Source organism: Phyllopteryx taeniolatus, chromosome 1 (assembly GCF_024500385.1).
Source record: "Phyllopteryx taeniolatus isolate TA_2022b chromosome 1, UOR_Ptae_1.2, whole genome shotgun sequence".
NCBI classification, from domain to species: Eukaryota; Metazoa; Chordata; class Actinopteri; order Syngnathiformes; family Syngnathidae; genus Phyllopteryx; species Phyllopteryx taeniolatus.
The window spans coordinates 50995117-51013237 of NC_084502.1; the positions used below are offsets into that span (position 1 = coordinate 50995117).

Genomic DNA, 18121 nt, shown 5'->3' on the forward strand with positions numbered 1-18121 from the left:
TCTTTCCCTTGTAATTACAGGGATGAAAAATGCCTGATCTCCATAGGGGTCTGAATTATTCTGGAAAAGACCCTGCAGATATCTGTCAGATTCGCAGATAAGGTTCTTCATGGGTGGAGGAGTGGCCCTTCGCATCTTAGTGGACAGTGGTTTCAGGCGAGGGGGGATGGGAGGAAGATCTTGGCGTGGTGTGCGTTGGATTCCAATGTTGACAATAGTCTTCATCCTTTCCGTCACACCTAGCAGAGAATTTAGGGTTGTAGAAAGTGAGTTTTGCGTTGGGCTTTGCTCCAATGTGGCAGGGATGGCTGTGGGAGATTCAACGTGCCGGCTCATCTCATTTGTCATTCGCTCCTTCAATTGTTTGGATGACGCTGACGAATCCGTCTGCAGCTTGTGTCGCCTAATCTCTTGTTCCTCCGATTGTTTGGGAACAACTGCATCTTTTTGTCCTTCAGCCGTGTCAACAAGGCCAGTGTTTTCTTTTCAGGCCACTGAATGACGTACACAGTAAAAAATGTTGGCATCCAATGACTTAACCCCTTGTCTATTTAGACCCGTCTGCCTTGTAAAGATGTCTGCGATCCCAAAAAACGCAGAAATTGTCAATGAAACTCACGGATAGTGCAGTACACACTTCTTTTAGCCACTTATTTAATTGACTGAGCCTAGAGAAACATTAATCTCCAAATCGTACAAGTGGGAGAGGTCCACTTATGAAAACCTCAGCATTCAAACATTGCACTTTCATTAGGAGAGCAATGCAATCTTGCTTCAGTACCTCTGATTGCTGCTTGACAACATCCAGGGCCCCTGTGTGTATAATGACAAATTTCACAGTTGGGTGCTGATTAGTAATCTCTAGGATTTTTTTTTAGAGATATCAGACACCATGTTATTGGTAAAACACAGTACTTTGGTGTTCTTCTCACTGCAAAAACATTTTCCATTCCTGACAGCTCCATCACCAACTATTAACAATTGGGGTGCCATTTTTTTCCTTGTATGATTTGGTTTCATACCTTTCAGTGGTGGTGGGGGATGAGCATTCTTAGCCAGAGTCTTGTAAAAGTGGCTAAACACCCCAGTCGGGCAAGCAAAAACTCAAAACCGCATTTAGGGAAACAATAAAGAAATGGACAGCAGATCGGAAGGATCCCCCTTCAAGGATGACCACGCTGCAATGGATGTGGAGTGGACAAGATTTATCACAGTCTGATGCTGTACAATGTTCATTACGATGGCAAGATGCTGTACAATGTTCATTATGATATAGGAGTAATGCATAAGAGTCCATTTAAAGAGAAAAGGCCGGCGCCTTTTTTCTTTAAATGGACTTCACTGGTTCTGCCTCATGCAACAAGGGTGAGAAAATAGGACGAGTAGCAGTAAAACACGCCTACATTTACTTTAACTAAATGCCAAAGAGTGGAAAGGTCTTAAGTCGGGAATTAAACAGGTAGCAGTTCTAATATCCACGGGTAGGGCATTCAAGAGTACCGGAGGCTGAATAGAAAATGCTCGAGAGCCTGCAGACTTCTTTCTGGTTCTCGGAGTCACCAACAGACCTGCGTTTTGTGAGCATAGGTTTCGCGACGGAACATACGGTACAACGAAGTCAGCGAGATAAGAGGGTGCTAACCCGTGTAATATTTTATGAGTAAGTAACAAGACCTTAAAATCTTATCTCAATAAGAACCGGAGCCAATGCAGTGAAGCGTATATTGGTTTGGATAAACGCGTAATTAATTTAGGTGAAAAGAATAAGCCGGAAGCAATGCATGCGTTACTTCTGGTTTTGGATGATTTTAGGTTTAAGCGTTAAAATCAAATAATTTTATCTCAAAAAGGGGCCCCACATCTCTTTTTACATGTGTAAAACTTCAGGACAAAGTGACGAAAAACCTCTATATCTCATAATCTGAAGGTTGCTACAGGAATTAGGTAAGAGTTCTCGATAACCAGAGGTCTTTTGTCGAATCCAAACACACAACTGATACGGGTAGTGGATTTTTATCAAAATGTTAATGAAATCTAACAGGGGGATCTACAACCCCAATTCCACTGAAGTTGGGACGTTATGTTAAACATAAATAAAAACAGAATACAATGATTTGCAAATCATGATCAACCTATATTTAACTGAATACACTACAAAGAGAAGATATTTAATGTTCAAACTGATAAACTTTATTGTTTTTAGTAAATAGTCATTAACCTAGAATTTTATGGCTGCAACACATTCCAAAAAAGCTGGGACAGGTGGCAAAAAAGACTGAGAAAGTTGAGGAATGCTCATCAAACACCTGTTTGGAACATCCCACAGGTGAACAGGCTAATTGGGAACAGGTGGGTGCCCTGATTGGATATAAGAGGAGCTTCCCTGAATTGCTCAGTCATTCGCAAGCAAAGATGGGGCGAGGTTCACCTCTTTGTGAACAAGTGCGTGAGAAAATAGTCGAACAGTTTAAGGACAATGTTCCTCAACGTACAATTGCAAGGAATTTAGGGATTTCATCATCTACGGTCCATAATATCATCAAAAGGTTCAGAGAATCTGGAGAAATCACTGCATGTAAGCGGCAAGGCCGAAAACCATTGAATGGCCATGACCTTCGATCCCTCAGGCGGCACTGCATCAAAAACCGACATCAATGTGTAAAGGATATCACCACATGGGCTCAGGAACACTTCACAAAACCAATGTCAGTAAATACACTTCGGCGCATCCGTAAGTGCAACTTGAAACTCTACTATGCAAAGCAAAAGCCATTTATCAACAACAGCCAGAAATGCTGCCGGCTTCTCTGGGCCCGAGCTCATCTAAGAGGGACTAATGCAAAGTGGAAAAGTGTTCTGTGGTCCAATGAGTCCACATTTCAAATTATTTTGGGAAATTTTGGATGTCGTGTCCTCCGGGCCAAAGAGGAAAATAACTGTTATGTACGCAAAGTTCAAAAGCCAGCATCTGTGATGGTATGGGGCTGTGTTAGTGCCAATGGCATGGGTAACTTACACATCTGTGAAGGCACCTTTAATGCTGAAAGGTACATACAGGTTTTGGTGAAACATATGCTGCCATCCAAGCAACGTCTTTTTCATGGACACCCCTGCTTATTTCAACAAGACAATGCCAAACCACATTCTGCACGTGTTACATGAGCGTGGCTTCATAGTAAAAGAGTGCGGGTACTAGACCTGTCTCCCATTGAAAATGTGTGGCGCATTATGAAGCGTAAAATACGAAACGGCGACCCCGGACTGTTGAACAGCTGAAGCTGTACATCAAGCAAGGATGGGAAAGGATTCCACCTACAAACCTTCAACAATCAGTGTCCTCAGTTCCCAAACGTTTACTGAATTGAAAAGATAAGGTGATTTAACACAGTGGTAAACATGACCCTGTCCCAGCTTTTTTGGAGTTTTTTTTGCTAAAATCAATAAGGTTTATCAGTTTGAACATTAAATATATTGTCTTTGTAGTGTATTTAATTAAATATAGGTTGAACATGATTTGCACATCATAGTATTCGTTTTTTATTTATGTTTAACACAATGTCCCAACTTCATTGGCATTGGGGTTGTACATGGGAACAATGCAGGAAAAAGCAAAACAAAAGACAGACAAACATTGGTAGAAGAAGGCTGGACTTGTGATGTGAGGGTTTAATGAGCATGCGGTGAAAATGCATAGACCTGGGGGTTCTCGTTAATTTAAACCCAAATATGCAAAAATCTGTACTTTAGTAGACCGCAAGTTGGACTTAAGTTACGTGGAACACAATTTAGGCAGGCTGGTCGATCTCCCGAATGTTCGGCCGGTCCGGTCCGCACAGGGAACAGGTGGATTTGGTGGAAAAAGGAGGAAGGAAAAAAAAGAAAAAGCAAGAAAAAGAGTTCCAAGCAAAGGGCGGCCAAAGCCCGGAGGTCTCGCTGTTCGCAAGACGCTCAGAGCAAACTCCCTCTCAACGGAGATTTGTGCATTAGCTGCCCCGGTACACAACAGGGTCGCTCGGGGCGCTGGCAGGATGCCCTGCGGTGGGGAAAGGTTTGATGTGTCCTTCCTGATGCTTCCTGACTGAGCCAGGCTTCTGCAAGGTGGTCGAGAGCCCGTAACAAAGGGGGGCTCCAGCCTTTATGTCCAACCAAAAAGGGGTGGTCCCCCCAGGGGCCAAATGGGGAGATAGACCGCCTCTTAATGTTACTTTTTCATCCTAGGATTATTTTGTGGTTTAAAACCAGTGGGATAAAATATTAATTATTTGATCCAAGATAACGAAACCGGTTTCCAGTTTGGCATTGTCACACACACCCTGTTTAATCCAAGTGTTTCAATCTTATGTAGTGGCTAATAACACTTGCTCTTTGTTTTGAGATAAACACAAGCATATTTGGTTGGCAAACTAATTTAACCAGCGGGCATTCAAATTCGGAGAAATACAATGTCACTGGTGACATTGGTGTGGTGATAGGCACTGGGATAATTCATGCAAAGTTCTTAAAAATGTCACACAACATTTAAATTTAGTGAAGCTATGTTTGAGTGGTAACTCTCAATCGCTGGGGGCAGTAACTCTCCACCGCCTGTGGGTGTCACTCATGTCCCATCCATTGTCCCAGAGGTCTTCAGTTGCATTTTAAAAGGACAAATGGTCCTTTTGAACTTTTATCTTGGCATGTGGGACCAGCGAATTTTTAAGCTTTTTGGGTTGGTATCTTGAGCCCTGCACACCCAGGGGGTCTCCTGATGGCTGGGAGTGCAGCTTTCTGGGATAGATGCTAATTGATTTAAAGTCCAGATGAGAAGTCATGATTCCCTGGTCTCCGCTTTTGATAAACTCTTGTAGACTGGCTGATAATTCATTTAGCGTCTGTGTGAGATAAACCAGGCATCCCCGTGACTGTCTGTCTCGGCGGGGAGCGGAGAAAGGGATGCAGTCCCAGTCTGAGGTGCAGGGTCATGGTGCCATCTGGCGAGAGCATGTCCGTTACATAACCCTCGTTTGTCGGCTTGATCTGGCTCGATGGCGGATCTTGGCAACGTCTCTTTGGAAGATGCCACAGTTTGTTGTTTTTGGTTTGCGGCAGAGCAGTGCGTTTTGTTTCACTGGTGTGAAATCAAAGTCAAGCTTGCGCAAGCGCGCAAGGAGGAAGACTTGAAAGAGTGGCGGCCAAGGCGAGCCACAGAAAGATTAAACAAAAAGCAGACAACTTCAACATCACGAACGACGCAGTAGAGAAGCGAAAGGCTGGGAACCAGCACAGAAGGAAGCGTTCATCACCGGTGGTGCAGTTGCAATAGAAGAGCAAAGGGCCTGAGGGCGCAATGGGTGGGTAGGGTGGGCAAAATGGGACTGAGGTGCACTTTGTAAGGTCCAGAGAATAAGTGCACGGGAAGTCAGAGGCCTCTGAGAAGAGACCAAACCCACATGTCCTATGCTATTGAAGCCATGTATGTGTGAAAGTCGCGAAAGAAGCAAGATGACTTAGCGGCCATTGAACGAGCGGGCCAGCTACGTAGAGAAGTCACCATGAAGCTCAGCGTGATGGCTGAATAGGCGGTCAATTGACTAGGATCAGGGACCATAATGTGTGACTTAGAGGGCGCAATTCTGATTCTCACCAGGGGGTCTTGTGGTCTCAAAAGGTTGAAAGAAGTGCCAGAAGGGTCACATGAGCGAGCCCTGGTGGACATGTCTGGCATCACAGGTGCGGTCCTCCCTTTTGTAAGATCATCAACTGGTCGCAGTTGTTTTGGAAGGGTCGGAGTGCAGACCATGTGCAAGTCACTTAGGCTGCAGTCTAGTGAGTCTTTAGCGAACGAAGTGGCATGTTTGATTCGCACGTCCCTCAAACAATTTCGTTCGTCATCAGAATGCAGGGCGTCGGCATCCGCTAGGACCTGCTGCATGTGAGTTTCGAAGTTGGGATAGGGGAGCGGGAGACTATCACATGGTGTTACCTGTGTCAGCGGGGTGATTTGCGAGGAGTTTGAGGGAGTGGACGGAGTCGCAGGAGCCGCGCTTTCGGGTGCAATTGGGAATGTACTGAGTGTATGGATCACCAGGTGTTGGTCTGCAGCCAGGTCCATTCTGATGATGTCATCACACTCAGTAAGTGGAATGATAGCAATGTGTCGCGAAGGGACAGTGAGTTGTACTCCACCAGAGCGAGGCAATGGGGAGAGGTCTAGTGGGAGGTGACCAACCACGGGAACCGTGAGATTGGAGTTGTGGAAGTTGCAGCAGATCAGAAGGCCAAGCCTTGTTGATCTGGGGATGTGGATGTCGCTTTGTGTGTGGTTGTGAATTAGCAGCACGGTGGTCTGGGAAGCATCTAGGAGGGGTGTGGCATGCAGCGACAAACCCAGGTCGTTAAACTCTGGCGAAAGCTGAAAGAACGCATGGGGACCGGTTACTGATTGGTTAGCGCACACGACCAGTCGAATAGAGAATTTAACAGTCGACACTGTTACTATAAATTCGTCTTTGCTCAAAACTTCTCTCGCGTCAGGAATGGTGTGTCCCAACTTAAGGTTTAATAGTTGAAAAACACAGTGAGCAGAATCGGTATCAGCGCGCCACCACAAAACATTGTTTATGGTGTCAACTTGAACGGCCAGTCGGACAAGTACATCTGTGCTTAAGTTTTTTGCGGCAACTAGGAAGCAGTGAGTTCGGACCTCGGAATGTTCCGCGCAACTTTGTCTAAGTCATACCTGGAGCGGCGCTGGGTGGGGGGGAGAGTTGGTTGTGAATCAAAAAGTTAAGCTGCGACTGGTGGGGCCGCCACCTGTGAGGAGGTCGCACCACACCCCCTGAAGGTGGGTTCCGACCCAAAGGTTGGAGATGTTTTTTAGGGCTCTGTGACACTGGCGAGGGAGGGGTCCCAGCTGTCTGTAGCAGGGGCTGGAGCGAGAGCATGTTCGTTACACCAGAATCGGGGTAATCTGATAAAATGTTCTCGTCTTCGTCAAAAGTCTTGCTGCTGCGTTTTGTACAATTTGCGGGCTTTTAATACAAGACATGGGAAGACCAGAAAGCATCACGTTACAATAGTCGAGGCGAGACGTAACAAATGCGTGGACTATGATCACTGTGTCACTCGCGGATAGTATGGGCCGTACCTTAGCGAAATTGCATTATGTATTTAGGTATCAATATTTCGTCAAAACTAACAAACCTAACTAATCTAAATTACACACGAAAAAATCTCATCTGATTTAAGACGCTGGAATAACTTGCCTATATCATTACTGAAAAGAATAGCTACAATAAAAATGAAAACCTTACCTCAAATAAATATATTAAATATATTTATTTTCAATGATCCCATTTAAAACCACATTTAAATGGTTACAAACCTTAGATTCTGTTGTAATAATTTTTTATTTAAAAAAAATGGGAAAAATAGAATAAGTCTATCCACTCTTCAGAAAAGTAAACATGAAGGGGGCCTAAATGCTCCCAACTTTAAACACTATTATTTAGCAAACCAATTACAATGCTTCATCAAATGGTTGCACCACAATGAGGAGTGTGATTCTTGGCTAGAATTGGAACAAACAGACTGAAACAACATCAAACTACCAAAACTCCCATTTATTTCTACGAGTCTTAAACACCATAAATGTTTCAAGAATCCAATAATCAGAATCAGAGTCATCTTTATTTGCCAAGTATGTCCAAAAAACACACAAGAAATTTGTCTCCGGTAGTTGGAGCTGCTGTATTACGACAACAGATCAATTGATAGAGAACAGTTTTGAAAGATAAAGACATTGACAAAAAAGAGTCACTGATTAATAAAGGGTTGCTAGTTATCTGGTAATGCCGGTAGAATTATTATTTTTTTTTTACAATTGTGCAAAAAGATGCAGAGTCCTCTAGCACTTAGAGGAGTTTGAAAGACTAATATTGCAATAGTCCGGTGCAAAGACCCTTGTGCAAAGGGTGCCGAGACTTCAAGCGAGTAGTGCAATAATCTGGTACAATGTTGATTGTGCAAATGTTGCAGATACTCCTCAATCAATGTGCAAATGGAGCAGATGCTACTCTGGTATGAGTGGCCAGTATTGGTCAACAACAGATATGCAAATAGTGCAGCGTGGCGAGACTACTTCAGTGAGTACACGAGTAATGTATAATTGGCCCCACAGAAATATGACAACAAACCCAAGTCAAAAAATTGCCAGCATGTTGTAATGGAATTGTAAGTTAGGTGTTTTAGAAGTTGATTGCAAGAGGGAAGAAGCTGTTGGAATGTCTGCTAGATCTAGTTTGCATTGATAGGTAGCGCCTACCTGAGGGAAGGAGCTGGAAGAGCTGGTGACCGGGATGTGGAGGGTCCGAGAGGATTTTGCACGCTGTTGTCTTAGTTCTGGCAGCGTGCAAGTCCTCAAGGGTGGGTAGGGGGGTACCGACAATCCTTTCAGCAGTTTTGATTGTCCGTTGCAGTCGGAGTTTGTCCATTTTTGTAGCAGCACCAAACCAGACTGTGATGGAAGAACACAGGACGGATTCGATGACCGCTGTGTAGAAGTCACTCAGCAGGTCGTGTGGCAGGCCGTGCTTCGTCAGAAGCCGCAGAAAGTACATCCTCTAATGGGCCTTTTTGAGGACGGAGTTGATGTTGGTCGCCCACTTCAGGTCCTGAGAGACTGTAATTCCCAGGAACTTGAAGGTCTCGACGGTTGACGGTTGTGTGACATTCGCACCCACGGGCAATTTAAAGTCTTCAATCAACCTACAACGCATGTTTTTGGGATGTGGGAGGAAACCGGAGTGCCCGGAGAAAACCCACCCAGGCACGGGGAGAACATGCAAACTCCACACAGGTGGTCCCCAGAACTGTGACGCAGATTTGCGAACCAGTCGGTCACCGTGCCGGCTGACCTAGGATAAGCGGAAGAAAATGGATGGACAGTCGTTTTCTGTGGAACAGCCTACCGGAGGAGCTTGGGGCCACAGAGAGCGTTGATATTTTTAAGATGCTCAAGAACCACCTTGAAAGCTGAGTTTTAAATGATTCTTATTACCTTATTTTATACCTAATATTTATCTTATGTTTTATCCTTATTTTACCCACTAAGTATTTTATTTAGATTTTTACGTTACTCCAGTTTGATTGTACATCATTATTTAATTATTTTACACATTTTAGTTATTTATTTTGATGGTCTATATATATATATATATATATTTATTTATTTACACACACAGTGGATACTAAAAGTTTTCAGACCCCCTTAAATTCTTCACTCTTTGTTATGTTGCAGCCATTTGTTGAAATCATTTGTTAATTTTTTTTCTCATTAATGACAGAAAAAAATATTCAGACCCTATGCTGTAAGTCGGGTGCTGTCCATTTCTTCTGATCATCCTTAAGATGGTTCTACACCTTCATTGGAGTCCAGCTGTGTTTGATTATATTGATTGGACTTGATTAGGAAAGCCACACGCCTTTCTATATAAGACCTTACAGCTCACAGTGCATGCCAGAGAAAATGAGAATCATGAGGTCAAAGGAACTGCCTGAAGAGCTCAGAGACAGATCTGGCCAAGGTTACAAAAAAAATTATGATGCACTTAAGGTTCCTAACAGCACAGTGGCCTCGATAATCCTTAAATGGAAGACATTTAGGATGACTGGAACCCTTCACAGAACTGGCTGTCCGGTCAAACTGAGCAATTGGGGGAGAAGAGCCTTGGTGAGAGAGGTAAAGAAGAACCCAAAGAGGCTATGGCTGAGCTCCAGAGGTGCAGTCGGGAGATGGGCAAAAGTTCGAGAAAGGTAACCATCACTGCAGCCCTCCACCAGTCGGGGCTTTATGGCAGAGTAGCTCGACGGAAGCCTCTCCTCGGTGCAAGACACATGAAAGCCTGCATGGGGTTTGCTAAAATAAACACCTGAAGGACTCCAAGTTGGTGAGAAATAAGATTCTCTGGTCTGATGAGACCAAGATAGAAATTGTTGGCCTTAACTCTAAGCGGCATGTGTGGAGAAAACCAGGCACTGCTCATCACCTGTCCAATGCAGTGAAGCATGGTGGTGGCAGCATCATGCTGTGGGGGTGTTTTTCAGCTGCAGGGATAGGACGACTGGTTGAATGAACGACGAAGGAAAGATGAATGCAGCCAAGTACATGGATATCCTGGACGAAAACCTTCTCCAGTGCGCTCAGAGCCTCAGACTGGGCTGAAGGTTCACCTTCAGACAAGACAATGACCCTAAGCACACCGCTAAAATACATACATTTTAAATAAGTAAAAGGAGTGGCTTCAGAACAACTCTGTAACTGTTCTTGAATGGCCCAGCCACAGCCCTGATTTAAACCCAATTGAGCCTCTCTGGAAAGACCTGAAAATGGCTGCCCACCAACGTTCACCATCCAACCTGACAGAACTGGAGAGGATCTGCAAGGAAGAATGGCAGACGATCCCCAAATCCAGGTGTGAAAAACTTGTTGCATCATTCCCAAAAAGACTCATGGCTGTATGAGTTCAAAAGCTTCTACTAAATACTGAGCAAAGGGTCTGAATACTTATGGCTGTGTGATATTTCAGTTTTTCTTTTTTCAATAAATCTGCAAAAATTTCAACAGTTCTGTTTTTTTTCTGTCAATATGGAGTGGTGTGTATACATTAATGTGAAAAAATTAACTTAAATGATTTTAGCAAATGGCTGCAATATAAAAAAGAGTGAAAAATTTAAGGGGGTCTGAATACTTTGCGTATTTGTGAACATGATGGTGTTCACAAATGGTACTTGTAAACTTCACATTATTGAAGGATGGATGAATGGCCAAATGTACCGAGACATTCTTGAGAAAAATCTGCTGCCATCTACAAGGATGATGAAAATGAAACGAGCGTGGACATTTCAGCAGGATAATGATCCAAAACATACTGCTAAGGAAACTCAATTGGTTTCAAAGAAAAAAAATAGAGCTGCTAGAATGGCCCAGCCAATCACCTGACTTGAATCCCATCGAAAATCTATGGAAAGAACTGAAACTCAAAGTACATAAAAGAAGCCCACAGAACACATCCATCCATTCATTTTCTACCGCTTATCTGAGGTCAGATTGCGGGGGCAGTAGCTTTAGCAGGGACGCCCAGACTTCCCTCTCCACAGCCACTTCATCCAGCTCTTCCGGGGGATCCAGAGGCGTTCCCAGGCCATCCGAGAGATGTAGTCTCTCCCGCGTGTCCTGGGTCGTCCCCGGGGTCTCCTCCCAGTGGGATGTGTCCGGAACACCTCACCAAGGAGGCGTCCACCTCATCTGGCTCCTCTCAATGTGGAGGAGCAGCGGCTCTTTTCTGAGATCCTCCCGGATGACCGAGCTTCTCACCCTATCTCTAAGGCAGAGCCCGGACACCCTGTGGAGGAAACTCATTTCGGCCGCTTGTATTCGGGATCTTGTTCTTTCGGTCACGACCCGCAGCTCGTGACCATAGGTGAGGGTAGGAACATAGATTGACTGGTAAATTGAGAGCTTCGCCTTTCGGCTTAGCTCCTTTACCACAACGGACCGATACAAAGTCTGCATCATTGCAGACGCTGCACCAATCCGCCTGTCGATCTCCCGTTCCATTCTTCCCTCACTCGTGAACAGGACCACAAGATACTTGAACTCCTCCACTTGGGGCAGGATCTCAACCCCGACCCGGAGAGGGCACCCCACCCTTTTCCGACTGAGGGCCATGATCTCAGATTTGGAGGTGCTTATTCTCATCCCAGCCACTTCACACTCGGCTGCGAGCCGCTCCAGTGAGAGTTGGAGATCATGGCTTGATGAAGCCAACAGAACCACATCATCTGCAAAAAGCAGAGATGCAATACTGAGGCCACAAACTGGACACCCTCTACGCTGCGCCTAGAAATTCTGTCCATAAAAGTTATGAGCAGAATCGGTGACAAAGGACAGCCTTGGCTGAGTCCAACCCTCACTTGAAGCGAGTCCGACTTACTGCCGCCAATGCGTATCAAACTCTGACACCAGTCGTATAGGGACCGAACAGCCCGTATCAGAGAGTGACTCCTGGTGCTGAGGGCCTTCTATGATGGCGCTTCCTCACTCCACTCTGTTCTCAGCCATGTCTAATCAGCCATCTCATGTCTTTTAATCGTATGTTTAAAGTGTAACAGGTTTTACACATGGGATGGCATTGAGGGGTAGCACACAGCGACTGCGAGTGGGTGGGAGTTATTTTTTTTGGGGGGGGGGGGGGGGGGGGCATTTTGTCACCTGTTTTGTGAAGCACTGTATAAATATACTATGAGACGTGCTGTATAAATAAATGATTGATTAACTGTTTGATTGATTACAATGAAAGGGTGGGCTTTACATAAAGCTATGTGGTCATCAGCATCCTGTAATCATTCGAATTTGTTAAAAATCTGATATCAATAAAAACACACTGTGCAAAATTGTGAATTGTTCCTGCAATATATAGAGGTTGCTCATGGCCTTTGCAAGTTGAGTGAAATTTGAATAATTGGTATCGCAAATTTTTACAGAAATTGTACTATTTAAGAACGCACAGTTAAAATTTTATTTTGGTCTGCGACCAAAATACGGTGGCCTCAGTATTGCATCTGCGACCAAAATAAAATTTCATATATTTTTTAAAAACAAAAACACTGTGGTCGTGTGGCAAACAACATAATACAAGTATGTTACATCATAGAATAGTAGTATAGCATTGCAATAGTAGTCAGTTTTAGTGATCAGTACTATTGTCACTCATATCGTACAAATATGCTACATCATAAAAAGAAACAAATAAACCAAAAACTGTCATGATTTCATGACTGATTGTTGAACTCAAAGATATAGTACCATAGCATGATGATAAAAAAAAAAGTTTTGGTGATTATTGTTACTCATAGTTAGTAAGTATTATTTATTTTCCTTGTTATTGGTCAACATTATATTCCTCAATGAATGACACCCCTCTCACCCGAATTATTGACAACCTTTAGGCTGTGTGTGATTGAACATGCAGTCTGCGGGGGTCCCACAGACTGTATCATGGGTAGCCTGGAGAAAGTCTGTGGGTAAGCCCAAACGTGAAGAAGTTTAGGTTGTTTTGGTCACAAACTGTGACAGAGATGCTTGTTGGATAGATTTCATGGCGATCTTTGTGTTTTTGGGCCTTTTGGTGAACTGGCAACTCCTTCCGCTCCAATAATGGCTTGATTAATTTGGTGAAGCAGGTAAACCGCCACACTGGTCCCCAATAATACACATTTGAGTGCATGGTCAAACAAGTCCACTGCTGCTATGAGCGCACATTATATAGAGATTAATCATGTTAGCACAATTTATCACATATGGTGAAAATCCTGAATAGTATGCATAGTAGCATGCAGGGACTTACTGGGCCCAAAATTCAGCCCGGGAATTTAGATGAAGCCTCCGGTGCGCACAACTAAGGGCCGAAATTTTTTTGTTCCTCCTGCCTTGCAACGAAGCCCTGAATACTAACCAAAGAGGGTTTTTGGAAGGTTTACCCTTTCTTCTATCAGAGTAATCCTGCTCATCTGTTCACATATCAAGTAATATGTTAGTATTCCTTCATTGCTTAAAGTGTAAATAAAAAAGACAGGTCACAGAGACAGTGACCAACAACAAGAATCAATGACGCTTGCAATGCATGAAGATGAAAGTATTTAACAATATTGTATACCAAATCATTTGCACAACAAATGCATGGTCTGCTAGGTCTAATATTTTGCCATGTTCCCACTCTGCCCACCTGTAGTCATGCTGCTGGATCCTTCCTACACTGAAAAGATCTGTCAGTTTTGCACATTTTGGTTCACGTCTGGTGTAGTGGGGTGGAGACGACCGTTTTAGGGCTTAAACACATCGGTTTGCAGGTTAGCAAGCGTCAATTTGCAGGTTATAATTTATACCGGTACTCCGGCCGGGACACTCGGCTTGGCATGCCCGAGCGCATCGGTCGTTGTTGAAATAAGGCTACCCTATAAGTCGTCTTGTATTTGTTGAATAGTAGTCTGTAATTATTTTTTTGTTAAACGATGGCTGTGTATTGGAAATTATTTAAGAATTACCCTATTAAAAAAAAAAAAAGACGCTTGACCAGGTCGGCCTGGAATGGACTGACCGTTCAGGAGTTGTCCCTAAATTCTCAATTGCTACCCCACTCCTGGCAGCATGGGTAACTTCCAAGGTCTTGAGCAACCTCTAAATATTGATTAATAGTGATAAAATTTAAAAAAAAAAAATTAAATGTTGTCCCAATTATGATTTTTTTTAATCTATTCAAACATATTGGTGAGGTGAGAGCATGAACTATTAAAAGCTCAAAAATAAGGACCACCCTAGTACTATTACTACTATTGTTATCTGTAAAATAATGCTACGCTGTTAGTTCAATATGCTAACATTATGCTACAAACGTGAGGCCAAGTTGGTATGGAGTCATCCACGTTCTTTGAATCCACCAAAAATCAAGACAAGTTTCGTCTACTACAAGATTAACAATATAGTTGTATGAACTGTAAAATAATGCGATGCTGCTGTTTGTAAGCCGCTCATGTTACGCAATTGATACGAGGCCTACAGTTGTCGTCATGTAGCAGTGTTTGATTATTTTATTTGTTGTCGTTAGGGCTGGGTGATACTGCAATACCTAAAATTCATATGTCACAGTATAAATTGAATCCCTTCACGGTAACGATATCAGTTTAAAAATGATCATGGAAGCATTTATGAATGAATTGTTGTTTTCGTTAATATAATAATTTTAGTGTCATGTTACGTTATTGGCTGTTCAAACAGATTAGATAAGATTGATCCGAAGAGCTTTTACCGCAGACCAAACAAACTTGAAGCTCGTCGAAAGCTTTGTATTGGTGCAATTAAGCTTAACAAGGGGAACCTACTGACAACGACCATGTTTACTTTCGACACATTATATATGGTAAGACCAGTGTTGGCGAGTAACTAATTACATGTAACTATGTCATTTAATGACAAAATGTATGTAATTGTAATCCATTACATTACTGGGAGAAAATGAGTAATTATAGTTGCTTTTGTAAATTTCCATAATTACAGTTGGTTAAATTTGAATATTAATGGAAAAAAAGATTTTTTTTTTCCACATCACTTCCTTCAAAAGCTGATGCTTGTGATTGGCTCTCTCTTGTCACGTTCCATTCTGCCGTAGTCTCCAACAAGACATAGTTTTCTTAATAATTCTCTATTAGTTTTTCTGAAATTCTGAAAAGGTTTCTATGCTGCATATATTTGCTTGGCATATGCTGGCAACAAACTTGCATAATGTGATAAGTCGCTATAAAAACTAGGTGATGCATCTTTCTTTCTTATGGTAATTACTTCTTGTCCTCCTTTAGTAATAACATTAGTTTCATTAATGTATTCCTTGCCATGGAGGCGCTCAGGCGAGGATTAGAGAATACACCAACGCAAACTCCCTGACTCCAGTTTATACCTTCTACCGCTGATACAGTTTCTAGCACGCACCCCTCGTTGACGGGAACATTTTGAGGTGGTATTTTGGTGTGTTGTCATAGTGACTGCGGTGAAATGACAACATGGTTGCTGTCTTTGCAGCTGATCAACAAGGTGGTGTTTGTGGTGAGCTTTGTGGGCAACAACGGGACGTTCATCATGGGTTACAAGGCCATGGTGATGGATGTGGAGTTCCTGTACCATCTGGCCTACGTGCTCACCTCCACACTGGGCCTCTTTGTGCACGAACTGTTCTACAGCATCCTGGTACGTAGCTAGCCCACTCCACTGACATGCTAAGACATGCTGACGCTAACAGGCGTGTCCACCTCGCCAGCTCTTTGATCTGATTTACCGTGAGGAGACACTGTTCAATGTGATCAAAAGTGTGACACGCAATGGACGCTCAATACTGTTGACTGCACTGCTCGCCCTCATCCTTGTCTACCTCTTCTCCATCGTGGGCTTCCTGTGCCTCAAGGACGACTTCATCATGGAGGTTGACCCACTGCCTCAGATTGCCCCAGGTACTCCCAGCATAGTTTCTCTCAAGATGTCACACCATCTAGTCTTACTGGCCAATGGTAACTGAGCATTTGCTTTGTCAGTTCCTCAGCAGAGCGACACCACGCAGGACTTCCTCAAGTCATGTTCCACAGATGGAATCCACTGTATGGTAGCGGGCGATGTTGAGACTAAGAGCGAGTACAGTGGTATGCATCCACTATGTTGGTTCAGGGTGCTTTTAAAAAGTATGAAAGGAAAGTGATGCCCGCAAAATGAGTAGCACCCCCGGTGATCACTGGCATTGACTGGATCCCGACCATCAAGTTCAGCTTATATACTAAAAAATGGAAAGTTATTGTTAAGGCTGGCAGTGCTAGTATTAACAGAAAATTTCGCGTTCCCTGCATGTTGTATGGTATCGACAGCAGAATTTGAAGTTCATTGAATTCACCTCCCTCATACCTAATACGTCAGCTAGGTGAACTTGTGCAGCCACTCATTCAAAAAACAGAATTTCCTGCCTTGTTTTCGCCACGACCTTTTCCTCACACAAAAAGAGTTGGACGCATTACAAGGCATTTTCTCCTCTGGCACACTGGGTTTTTGGGGGAGGAAGTAAGTATTGATGATAATCTTCTCCATTGTTTGGTCTTATTTATGTGAAGCCTGTAGATTCATGCAATAACCACAAGAACCGCCTCTTTTCATATCTTAACCAATCACAGTGGTCGTTCGCCCAACTCTTACACGCATTGGTCAACCTTCTCTTTGGTGTTTGTCTCCTTTCTATTTCTTTTGGAGTAAATGTTGGATGGTAGACCAGCTCATTTGTGAATTATGGCCAACAACTAGGCTGAAGTGTAGAGCAGAGATTTATCAGCGACAAAATCTTTTTTTATTGTTTTTAAATATTTTTGTATTCATATTTAATAATTTGAAAAATATATGGGTAGATGAAAATGTACCCGCACTGTCTGAAATGTTAGGGGTAAATTGCGACCATTTAAGGGCAGTCTTGAGCTTTGATATGAAGGGGGTGCCAATATTTTTGAGAACGACTGTATAATGGAACCAAAACAGGAAGTAGAAGGTTTTAACATTTAGTTTATAGCTGATCGCTTACTTCGCATGACTTCATGTGATGTTCTTATTTTCTTAGCACCGCTCTACTTTATAAAAGCAAAGCCCACACACACAATTAATGCTGTGATGCTGGCTCAAACAAGGTCTATTTGAGGCGCTATGTTGACGGCTTGCTGATAATGTTGTTTCCTACGACAAAACATATTTGAACTTGAACCTTTGCGTATAACTCAAGAATGTGTGTGTGTGTGTATAACCTGTATTGTTTGACTTTGAAGGCGCTTCAGAATTCGTTTGTGTGCGAGTGTGAAACAGGAAGGGGTTCACATTTTGTTTTTTTCCCCGCAGATGAGTCGAGCAGTGAGCGCGCCTGTGACACGCTGCTGATGTGCATCGTAACTGTTCTGAATCATGGCCTGAGAAACGGTGGCGGCGTGGGTGATGTCCTACGCCAGCCCTCCAAGAACGTAAGCGCTTCCTCTGCTGTGTTGCCATCAAGCCACGCCGCCACTTCCTGTTTGTGAAATGTATCTGTGCGTGTCTGTGTCTTTGTCTATGTATGCTGTGTCTATGTATGCGTGAATACTGTATCATAATACTGTATCATTCAATCAAATTATATATATATCTCCATCCATCCATCCATTTTCTACCGCTTATCCGGGTCGGGTCGCGGGGGCAGTAGCTTTAGCAGGGACGCCCAGACTTCCCTCTCCCCAGCCACTTCATCCAGCTCTTCCGGGCGGATCCCAAGGCGTTCCCAGGCCAGCCGAAGAACGTAGTCTCTCCAGCGTGTCCTGGGTCGTCCCCGGGGTCTCCTCCCGGTGGGATGTGCCCGGAACACCTCACCAAGGAGGCGTCTGGGAGGCATCCGAATCAGATGCCCCAGCCACCTCATCTGGCTCCTCTCAATGCGGAGGAGCAGCGACTCTACTCTGAGATCCTCCCGGATGACCGAGCTTCTCACCCTATCTCTAAGGGAGAGCCCGGACACCCTGCGGAGGAAACTCATTTCGGCCGCTT

At 43.7% G+C, this 18121-nt stretch overlaps 1 protein-coding gene across 1 annotated transcript in view; it reads left to right on the top strand.

Annotated features, from left to right (window-relative positions):
- The window catches only part of itpr3 (inositol 1,4,5-trisphosphate receptor, type 3), a 243398-nt gene that overhangs the window by 186864 nt on the left and 38413 nt on the right, over positions 1 to 18121 (top strand). Inside the window, exons 51-54 of the mRNA XM_061748450.1 lie at positions 15611 to 15775; positions 15846 to 16035; positions 16117 to 16221; positions 17447 to 17565. Of these exons, the coding sequence (XP_061604434.1) occupies positions 15611 to 15775; positions 15846 to 16035; positions 16117 to 16221; positions 17447 to 17565 (579 nt within the window). The remainder of the gene's footprint in view (positions 1 to 15610; positions 15776 to 15845; positions 16036 to 16116; positions 16222 to 17446; positions 17566 to 18121) is intronic.